The sequence below is a fragment of the Merops nubicus genome, unplaced genomic scaffold, assembly GCF_000691845.1.
Source record: "Merops nubicus isolate BGI_N331 unplaced genomic scaffold, ASM69184v1 scaffold7563, whole genome shotgun sequence".
NCBI classification, from domain to species: Eukaryota; Metazoa; Chordata; class Aves; order Coraciiformes; family Meropidae; genus Merops; species Merops nubicus.
In genome coordinates, this window is record NW_008599485.1 from 101,692 (window position 1) to 113,560 (window position 11,869).

General features: G+C 36.7%; 1 protein-coding gene across 1 annotated transcript in view; it reads left to right on the top strand.

The window, feature by feature from the left end:
* Window positions 1-11,133, top strand: part of LOC103770139 (neurexin-1-beta-like) — a gene marked incomplete at its 3' end in the record, with an annotated part of 102,745 nt that extends 91,612 nt beyond the window's left edge. Inside the window, exon 3 of the mRNA XM_008937389.1 lies at window positions 10,962-11,133. Coding sequence (XP_008935637.1) covers window positions 10,962-11,133 — 172 coding nt within the window. The remainder of the gene's footprint in view (window positions 1-10,961) is intronic.
* Between the last annotated feature and the right edge of the window lie 736 nt (window positions 11,134-11,869).

An 11,869-nucleotide genomic window follows, 5' to 3' on the forward strand; every position in this document is an offset into this window, starting at 1 on the left:
AATTCTGCCCCTTGCCCTATGTTTTTTTTCCTTTTCAGGTAGTCTCTCACTAACATTGAAGCTGTAAAAGAAAACAGCTATATGTCTGTTTCTACTAAGCTTTTTCAAGGAAACTCTTGATTGTACTAAGCCAGAATTTTAATAAAAATAGTGAAAGAACATATTTGCATTAGCTGTCTGTCAAATATTTTATCATCACGTCTTCCACGCTGACATACGTGAAAATAGTGGTAAAAGGCAGAAGCCTTGAAAAAGTGGCAAGTAACTAATGAGAGATGCCCTGGTTTTACCATGTTAGTATTTCTGAAGTGGCCTTGACTGCCTGACTCTTAACTTTCAGAGGTAAATCTCTACCAGATATATAAAAAAACACAGAGAAGAAAGTAGATAAGCTAAGGGCAGAAATCAGGAGTACATTATCAGTGAGGTTAGAATAATGCCCTAAAAGATTGATTGTTGGTTGCCTAACAGACCGCATTTGCAAAGTGGTTATTTCCAACAGTATTAAAAATCTATTGTAAAGTACATAAGGAGTGAAGAATTTCTAACTAAAGGGATGACATTGTTCCATTCCCTTGTGCGATTTGAAGATAATGATGCATTTTGCAATTTTGGCTGTTAATGGCTGTTGCGCTACATGTTGTAAAGTAAGTATTTATACACTGCTAGGGATTTTTTAAATACCATTGTGTTCATGAACACAAATAATGTATTTGGACATCATTCAAGCCTGATGCTGCTCATTCCAGTAAAGACAACAGCATTCATGACTTCTCCCTGCTTCGGAGAGGCGTTCAGGTCCTGACAATACAGAACGCTCCATTGCTGTAGGTTAACTTCTATTTTGTTTTTGTCCAGTTTGCTTGGGGTTAGCCTTTTCAAATATCTGGCAGGTTTCTTCTAAACTCAATTAAGTTTATTTACAAGCATCTTGCATTTTGAAGGTCATGTTTTTGATGGCGCTCATGCTATTTTGCAATATTTCCTTAAGATATTTCTTCCTTGTAGGTGTTTATGAACACTACTGATTTACCTCTAGACAGCCCTTTCATAACTTTGTGGCACTTCTATTCCACAGGGTTTTGTGTTGTTTGGTGGTTTGGGTTTTTTTTGTTTGTTTGTTTGTTTTGCATTTTAAGATTCCAAAGCAATGTCATTCAAACCTTGGGGCTGCTAGCAGCAGTAGCAGAGGAGAATGTACAGGTAGCTATCAGATTTTGCTTTCCCCTTCCAGGTACCTGTTGGATTTCACAGTCCAGTCAACTAATACTGTTTGATCACTTCATGTGCTACATGTATTCAGTGTAAGAGTCTTTACATGCTCTGCAGCATTAAGTGATCAAAAGAAGTGAGATCTTCTCTTGTAGCACTGATGATAGACTACTTCACTCTGCGTATCTCAGCACAACACACAGGGAAATTGTCAAATTGGTTTTGATTCTGAAAGATCTTCAGGATGAAGAAAGATAAAGGAAACTACAGTCATTGAGAAAAACATACATGATATTAAAGCTTGCCATAGGATGACTCTACACATCATGATAAGAGAAAGAAAACTGGCAATAGAAACAATAGGGCTGCTCAGAAAAAGGAGCAACAACAAGGACTTGCTGTAGGAAGCCCAAGCCCAGCCTGTGGCATGTTGTAACTCTTCTCTCTGGTAAGAGCATAGCTGTGCTTCCTTGTGTGAGGTCTTTTCACTTCAGTTGTACATTTGTCTTACAGAGCAGCAATCAATATTTCATTTGTTTGGTTTAGTTTTTTTGTTTTACTTCTGCTTAACTACTTTGCAGATATGAATTGTTTGAAATAGATATTTCTGAAGTGAGAACTTTGTGTTTCCATTTTACAGATAGGAGGCAAAAATATTAATCTAGGTCAATTATTCAGATGCCCAATTTTTAATTTTTTTTTTTTTTCAATTTTAAAACATTTTGTGAACTAGGTTTTGGGGGGTTTCTTTCTGTTTTCTTATATAAGTCCATGTCAATAATGAGTACTTAGGAGTCAAGATGAACTTTGAATAGATTGTTTCCAATTGAAGACCCCAAAGCAAGAGTAGAAGGGTTAGAAATCACTTCTGGAAATACATTTGTATAGAGGAAATCAGAAAAATAAAGGAATGCAAGTTCTGCATTTAAACAGTGTTTTAAAAATACTTTGTTCTGATGCTTGTAGGCATCTGGAAATATTCAAGATTGCTATTAATATTAATAGAAAGCTTATTAAAGGCGTGACTAGCACATAGGTGTTCAGTTTTCATTAAAGCTCAATAGGAACTGGGTGTCTAATACCATTTTTGTTTTGTTTTCTTGTTTGTTTTTTTTTTTTTTTTTTTAATAATTCCCTACAGGTTTTTTTATATGAAAAGTCCTTTAACCTAGATTCTCAAAAATTTATTACTTGTGTTTTCATGAGCATGTGTGTTGATCATATGGCTATTAATCATTTAGCATGAAAGCCTACTTGAGAATTTGCTGATTCTTTGCTTCTGGTCCCAGTTATACCTCCTACGGACTCTGACTTTGGATTTGTTTCAGACAGGCAAATTATCAGAAGGATTCTGTGAAGCCTTTCTAAGCACAGAAATCAATACCCTTAAACCAGCACAATTTCCAGGGTGGATTAGATTGTACTGATATCAAGGTGCTACGTGTTTGGCTTTTTTCTAGGAATATCTTTACACCTTTGGATGACTGTATCTGATCCCAGGAACACTATTTTAATAATTGCTGTATAAAAATGATATAAAAAATTGAAAGCAAGCCTGATTTTCAAATCTCACTATGCTCATCTGAAAACGTGTTGATATACGTGTGGGGAGGAGCAGTGCTTCCCATTTTTGAGTAGCTGGAGCTGTAATACTATACAGGCCATTCCTCAGGCATGCGTACCTATTTCAGGTACACAAGGGCATACTTATTTCAGGTGCATAGGCAGATACAAGCGAGTGTGCAAGAGCAAAGTCAAGGCATGTGAGTTACCTTGGCCAGTAGTCAAAAGGCTCTCTTTTTCCTTCAAATTAGACTGTCTTTGGTATAATTACATTTGTAGCCCCTTCGACCTATCCATACCATCTCACCACAATTCGGAATCCTTGATGAGAAACTAGCAAGGTCAAGACATTTCTGTGTAACATGCTGTTTTGGCAGAAACTACCATGTTAAGGGCTGACTACTTAAATTGCACTTTGCTGCATATTTTCTCAGAAAAATTTAATTTTGTGTACTGCAGTAATGATGCTGAGTGGATAATAAGATGCTGTATGCTGCTGCTGTGGGCTCTATACCATATGTCTTCCATAACTGTTTGGGGGGCTGATTGTTAGGGTAATTGTATCATCTCAGTAATTCATCATCAGAGTGACTTGAAATAATGCAGCTATGATATATAGCAGTGAGGATTACAGTGTTTTAAGCCAAACAGGAAAACTGCAGTCTGAGGGCTGAAGTGTCAGGAGTTGTAGATTAATAAATATTTCTACATTTTCTGCTTGCTGAGCTTTGTGTATAAATCAAATGGACATAACAACACTTAAAGCAGACTGTGAGGAGAACTATTTTAAAGCAGAAAGTGATACAAGTCATTATTTCATAGTCAGAGAGAGTAGTTGCTTTCTGCCCTGAAGCGCTGGGGCAATGAACACTTCTGTGATACCTTCTTTCCAAGCTTTTTGTTCTGTGGTCACATAAATAGCATTTTGTGACATAAAAAAAAAAATTGGTTTAAGTCATGTGTCACTTATTCCACTTAGTGAGCCACTTAGGTAGCTTTTTTTTCAGGTATGCCTTGGTTGTAAATTAGTGAGATGCTGGGTCCATTTTTCACTTTCCTCTTTTAAGGGTCATTGGTTTAAGGCTAGAAGCTGCTTAATTTTTATAGAGCAACATTTAAGAGTGCAGTAGATCTCGTAGCATCTGTATGAATTTGCATACATAATGTTGTTACAGTGACAGTGCTATTTCTTATATGTCAACCAGGGGCATCTGGTGAACAATGAATTTTTATTATTGCTGTATTGATTCTGAAAATCTAGATAACTTAATGGTATGAAACTGGGGTCATTTGAAGGTTTATGAAATGATCTTAAAGAGCTTCTGGGTAAAGCAGGAAAGCAAAGTATGTTGCAAACTCTTTCTCCAGCTCTCTTTAGCAAAATCCATGAAACAACTGATTGAGGAACCCAAGATTAGGGGTGGGAAAAAAAAGGTTTGTTACTGTATGTTTATGAATATAGATCTGTTTTTCAAGTGCCTTGTACCGTCTCTGTGAGAATGGTGTGCTCGGTTTTGCGTTTAGATGAGCATGCACATGAGCTGCAGGAATTACAGGTAACCTTTGTGGCTCTGCAGACCTCTTCCCTCTCTGAATAGTGGCTTAGCGTAGCGTTAGGCAGCGTTTTGTTGCTAGGATCTCTTTTCAAATTGGTGTGTGCCAACGGGTACCACAGATTTGACTGCACTTCTCACAGGAATCTAAGGCTCACATTTCAGTTCCAGCCACCACTCAAGCCAAGTTATGATGTCCTTCAAGTAATGAGAAACCTTCCTGAATGCAAGCATGCTGTGTACTGGAAGCTCAAAAAAACTAGCAGTTAAAGTCATATAGAGCAGTTTGGAAGTAAGTATTTCTCATCCCTCCAGTCTTGGGGACCAGAAGGCTGAGAATCAAGTAAAGGAGAACAAATCTTTCTGGAAGCAGGTCCAATGACAAATGAGAAAAATTTAAAATTTCTGGGAGTGACTGAAAGGAACCCCACTTTGCTGAATGTTGCTCAGTTTTAATACAGAAGTAATTAAGTCAGTGTTACTTGCACAGAGTATTATACCTCCAGCTGAAAAAAAAAAAAAAATCAAGAATTTATTTTAAAATAATGAGATTTAATGTGATTTTTTAGTTCCTTCTACTGGTCTGCCAAAGCAGTAGCTTGCAAGGCTTTGTGTTTTAAGCTTTTCTGTACATGTATCAGAACTAGGAGCTTGGTTTAAAATGAAAAGTGGGATTTTCTCAACACCTAAAGTCTACAGAGCTGTGGATTTAAGAAATAAGCAATTATTGGGCAAGTTGCAAATAAATTGAGAACTGGCAAGAAGGAATAGCTCTGGGAACACTGGGAATAGCTCAGTCTCCTCACTAGTCAGCCAGGAAAGGAAAAAGTTTGGGTTGTTGTGGAGTTGGTTTTATTTCATTCTCCACAGTAGCTACATATTTCTAGCTTTTGGGAAAAGAAAGAGAAACCAAACAGTTCCATGCTTGTCAGGTGCCAGTCTATCAAAGACTGAATACAGGTAGATCCATCATACAAGATATCAGCAAATGTCTTTGTTTCATTGCTTGAAGTGCTACCTATGACTGATAACTTTGCCTGATAGAGTTTTCAAGCCTTTCCTACATTTTCCACAGTATATCCACTGCTGATATACTGAAAGCTATAATCCATCCCTGAAAATGTTTACCTTTCTGAGTTCATTAAGGGACACAAAACCTGACTATCATTAAGTACTCAAGATGAGAGATGATAGGAGAAGGCCTCTTACTATGGTGTGTTGTCCTGGAGTTGACTAAAAAGTGAGAAGATTTGGTTACTGTTGGTAAAAATTAGGTTGAATATTTTATTGCTTCTCAGAGAGAAAAGCAATAACAAAAAATATTTTTAAAATCATTTATGATGTTAGGTTAATGACATAATACCTGAGAGTATGAATTTTAAACCACATATCCAGAAAGTTAATTTCTTTCACAGGTATATAAATGATGTATTCATTCTAAGAACTCTTCCCAGGTGTTTTATATTTTCTGTGTCTATACCAGGAAACATTTCCTCTGGAAGACAGTTGATGATAGTAAGAAATATTGAGCTATTAGACTAAAATATATGTAGTTAATGAATGTTGAATTTCAAATGTATTGTCTATCCATTATGTGTCACTCCCCTCAATTCCTGAAGCAAAGAGCTCTATTTTTACATATGCACTTCCTTACAGGATTCAGAAAACCAAAAATTAATTATTTTGCATACATTTCTATAGTATAAAGTATTAGCCACTGATTACAGTGAGTGAAAATGATCTCACTCTTCTTAATAAAACTCAAGAAACATATTCTTTAATAAAAGAAAAGTAAACCATCAGTTTGTTCTAAGACTTTGTTATCACGTTCACCAGAAAAGTTGTTCCTCAGGGACTGATGCTGTAAGATGCAAGCTGCCATGCTTGAATTTCTTTTCCTCTATTTATTCACCTGTGGGAGTCAAAGTATTATTACTTCTTTTTTGAAGTGGTTAAAGGTTATAAGTATTATAAGCTTAGGTTGTCTGTGGTCTCTTCTAAAACTACTATTGTGCTAAGTTTGCACACACTCATGTTTGACTGATTCTGGAACTATTACTACAGAGAGCAGTAAAGCCTTGCTGATGCTATAGAAAATGTCGTCATTCTGGACATTATGTATACATGTATGTATATATTTATTTATTTTTATACTAGCATAGGTTTTACGGCATTAGGAGCTGGCATATCACTAGCACTGAACTCCTGTGCTTCATAGAAGTCTCTTCATGCCAAGGCAGAAGTATTTCGAGTACAAAAATCGATAAAACTTGCTTGAAAATATTCCACTGGGGTTGTAGATTACAACAGTAGCTGCCAGTGCTTTTGAAGACAAAATGGTTTGAAATGGTTGTCATATACACGTGCACACACACCCCCATAGATTGTCTGAGCAATGAAAACTCCTAGCGTTTCAGAGCACCTTAGGAACATAGGATTGGAGCTAAACATGTATATCTCATGTTTTTATGCAAATTCTTTGAAGCCATTAAAATATTTATCCTTACCTTTGAGCTTGGACCCTCACAGGTGACTGGGCAGCAGCAATTGAACTGTAGGCAAAGCCTCCTTTGCCTGTTGCAGTAATGTGTAGCAGTACTTTAGGTAACACCACCAAATCTGCCTCTGTGGGTACTGTGGAGAGAAAGTCACCCTAGCCTCAGAAACAGGAAAGCTACATGGCCAAAGTACTTCCAAACAAAAAGTTTTGTTTTTCTGAGGAGCTGATGGTTGAGGCTCTGTGTCACTCAGCTTGCGTGTAGATGAATTGGAGGTTCCTGCACTGCTTTGTGCCAAGGATTGGTGATGGCGATGTGATGGTTGTAGCAGTATTCATAGTGCCTTTTGATTTGAAGTTCAGAATAATTTCCAGAGACAGAGAACAACATTTACACGAATTCTTGAAATGCTTCACTCTTCTCTTCAAAGTGTGTCCTCTCTTCTAGCCTGTCTTGGAAATAATACTGGACACTGTCCCATCTCCTACATGTCTCCACTCTGTGGCTTTCTCAGTTCAGATTAGATAAACACACAGTAGGAAAAGAATTTATTTCATTGTTCTGCTTTCTCACAGCTGTGTGAGAATGAGAAAAATAAAACACAGGCTAAGAACCATAAACAGCATGGTGAACATCTGTGGACCCTGCGTACAGAGATGATTTTTACCAGGAGAGCTCTGAAAAGATCATTTTTGCTATTGGGCAAGCATAACATCCTCAAAATATGAGTCTGAAATGCTGTGCTATTTCAGGTCACTGGCAAGGATAACATCATTCCATGGTACTGTTGACTTACTATGGTACTTAGTAACACACAGACATTTCTATAGTGCCTATCATTGGGGTGCTGAAGATGGAACCTCTCATTCAGCATTTGTCTGGGGCTATTTCTGATAGGAAGAATGACTTTTAAGATTATTATGAATGAACAAGTGATAAAGGAAAAATTCTACTGCTGCACTACCCAACTGAGGCTGGCAAAGCAGTAATTTAGTATGCTTCAGTTTTATTACTCTCTCCCCTTTCTGCACTACTATGTTGCTCCAGAAAAGAAGGAAAAATAAAAAGCAGTTCTTTCTAACAGGCTACAGCCCATTAGATTAATCTTCAAAGGGCTGAGGGCTGAGATCAGGTTATCTCAACAGGCTACTGTATATCAGCTGATCCACAATAACTGTATGTCCACATGATCGTAACCACTGACAGTTTAAAAAAGACGTGACTTATGTTGCAGTGAAGGAGGAATACAGTGAGTCAAACTACTGCATGATTATGCAAGTGCTTGAGAAAAACACTGTCTACACACAGAGGTGCTTATTGCAACTCAGCCAAGACACGGTGACTTACTGCTTTGTGGCAGTGTTATCCTCTGTTTGTGCCCTTTTACTGTCAGGTCGTTACATCATATTTTATTATGCAATTCTGAAAGGGTGTGCACAATGGGGTTGTAGTCCATACCATGTTTAGTGTGATGTTCAGAAGTCAAAATTGTTATAACAATAAGGAAGACTTGAACTCAAAACCCAGATTTGCTTCCTTGTTTTATGGGAGGTTATATGAATGCCCACAGGTCCTGAAGAGGCATGAAAAATGAAACATATCCTTTAAACATGGAGTTTTTCATATTCTCAGCTACACAAATATATTAGGGGAAAAACAGTCACTATAGGATGTTATCAATTATTAGGATGATATTCTTTGCTATTGCATCTGTGTGCTTGGTGTTTGTGCACAATACTTCTCTACAAATTTAGAAAAGTCAGGGAAACTTGTCCTTTTTTAGTGAAAAGTGTGTATGCTTCAAGTAAGGCTAAAGATCTGATTTCGAGTCTGTAAAGCATTAATTTCATTTGCCAATATCTAGCCATTTACAAATGGTAACTTGGTAACAATTACAATGTCACATTCCCTTATTTTGGAAAAGCTGCTGATATATTTGCCTTCCATGCCACTTAATTTTGCTTGCACCTGTCCTATTCACTCAAAGGTGTCAGTTTTGGGTTTTTTTTCCTTGTCATTTTTTGATCTAAAATAATATATGTATATACATATATATATATATATAGCAAATAGGAAAGCAGCTATGTAAAGTATAGGTTATGAATAGTATAATTATGAATCACTGTAAAATTAGTCAGCCTTTTTTAATCCTCAATGCCTTTGATTTCTTGAATGTACTGTGAAAAGGTGCATATGCCATTATCATTACATGCTGGTTTTCTGCATTTCATAAATTAATAAAAGAGGAGATTGATTTAGAGCCAGGACAATGTTATATTTCTTTGTATACATTTCTGTATAAAGAGAGTAAGCATATGAATGAAATAGGTGAAGCAAATGAACTACTGTATCTGTGGGAGAAAATGGGTGAATTCTATTCTGAGTCATATTTGAAACAGTTGAAATAAAATAGAGCTGCAGTTAGTCTCACAAGGTAACTGGGAGATTGCTCTGCAATTCCTACCAGAAGTAAAAGAAGGTGAGCATTTGCTGGATGACGTGGACCCCTTACTGACACCCCATAGGCATAAAAAATTAGGACCAGCCAACAGAGAAATGTTAAAAGAATCCACAAGGAGAAAAAAGAGGAATGCTTAGAACATTATTTATGCAACTAAAAAAAATCCTTTTCAGAGTCATTCTGCAAATCTCAGCAGGAAATGGTCCTTTTATTGTTTCAAAAAAGATCATAGCTGAAGAGGTGATAGCATATTCCAAAAAATGTTGAGGGACTTTCTGCAAAGGTTGTCAGCAGCTGCTCCACTGGGTAACTGGAATATGCAAGCAGTATTGGAAAATGAAGTCAGGTATTCAAAAAGATAATAAAATGAAGTGGAAGAACTCCTGAGTTCTTCACTTGGGAGACTTCCAGAGATGAGAAGCTGCAGGGTACATTTACTAGTAGGGAATGGTGCCAGATTAGTAAGAGAAAGAGAGAGCAGACACAAAAGCTGTGAGGGAGAGGTGATGCTTGTTCTAGAAGGTTAATGTGAGTGACCAAGAGGCACAAAGTGAAATATTTCATTCTGTTTCATCTGGTAGTGTAAAAACTTTAAGAAGTTTTATCACTCTTAAGAAATATACAGCAGTGCTAATGACATGAAATTTCACATAGAATTGACACTTATTATAAGCCCCATGTCTCATAAAGTCCAGTGCTTTTCTTTTTTTTTTCCTCAATTTAATAAATATCCTTATTCAGGAATAGAATTAATTTTATAGGAGAAAAAAAAAGGTATCATGAAGCCCATAAGTTAAACTCTTTATAGACTTTAAAAGCTTTTGTTAAAATGTACATGTCCTGATAGAATGAACATCTTTATAATTAATATATAATAAAAATGAAAACGTGCCAATATCAGGTATGTGGAAAATCTACAGCCTTGGTCCCGAGTAAGAATGTGCATGGGAGGTCCCTTTAGCCCTAAGTGTACTTGGGCACAGGGGTTTACAGGCAAATGCCAGAAAAAAAAAAAAAAATCAGTCCTTAGTGGGAAAAAGATGCTGTCCCTGCGTCACAAACACCTTTTGCATTTGTTAGTCATTTGTGAGTCTCTCAGTCTGTTCTTGTCTTAATGATTTGGTGCTACTATGGTGTATTGAAAAAAAACCTTTTAAGTAGGAAAAAAACCCACACTTTCCCTCCTTTGTTATAATTTGTGAAGACTCTGAGTATGAATGAGTTTTGCAGAAAGGAGGTGCAGGGCAAGGCCTTCGCTTTTATAGCCAGAAAATCCTTGTACCCCTTCACACTGACCCTGCATGGCTTTCCCTTTTGAAACTCTAAAATGAAAAATGGTGTTGAATCCTCATGGAGGTGTGAAAGAAAACTTGAACTTTTCTCCTCCTTCCCCCTTTCCTCATATTGGTCTGAATCTCTTAGGAAAGGAGAGACCTCAATTTGGTGAAATAACTCATTTGGAATATCAATTATCCATCAAAGAGACATCCTGGACTTACTGAGCTGTCAGGAGGCTTGTCACTGCCACATGCAAGCCTTCAGAAGTTACATCTGAGGAGGAAAGATGTTGTTAGAAATCTTTCTCTGTATGACACTCTGTCTCTATTTCTTGCTAAAACAACTCTTAATTAGTTCTTTTTTTTTTTTTTTTTTTTTTTTTTTTTAAATATGCAGCACCAGGGAAAAATTGGAGTTAAATTTAATGTTGGAACTGATGACATCTCTATTGAAGAGATCAACGCAATCATTAATGATGGAAAATACCATGTAGTACGTTTCACAAGAAGTGGTGGTAATGCCACATTGCAGGTGGACAACTGGCCAGTTATCGAACGTTACCCAGCAGGTAAGGGCTTACAAAAACACTTGTGAGTAAAAGGGTGGGAGTCCTGTGGAGTTTGGCTCATTTTGCTTCTCTTCTAATACAATGTCAGCTTTTTCACAGTGTTTTAGTATCTAATTAAGTAGTTAAAGAGTCCTAAGCAATATGCAGTTTATGATAATGGCGTTTTCTAAGCAAGTTTAAAAGTACAAATTCAAGTTATTACTGGAAGTGGAAAAATTGTTATCGAGGCATGAAATAGTGGGTTTGTTTCTTGTTTTCATTTGGTTTTATTTGATTATTTTTTTAGGGGGGGAAAAAAAGGCTTTGACAAAAGCTACACAGTAAAGTGACTCCCAAATCGATCTCCAAGTGATGGGGTAAAACATTTACTGAGGAAAAGGTTGTCTGTGTTCTTTTAATTACAAGTTGTTATTAAAGCAATCTGAAGCTTATGAATTTAGCAGGAGAGTTCCAGAAGCCATAAACCAAAAAGTGTGTCAGTTATCAATTGTACAACCAACCAAATTAAGATGCTTTAACTTAAAATGCAAACCACAGGCTATTACATACGCAAGTGACACTGGCCACTTGAACAGGACCGCTTGTGTGAGTTGCCCTGATCAGGCCCATGCTTAATTTTATGCAAATGCTATGTGTTGAAGATTACTGTGTAATTAATTTTATTCATTTTTAAAGGCAACAGGTTTTTCAGATATGCAATCCCTTGGTTATTGAATAGGACTACTGAGCTGTTATT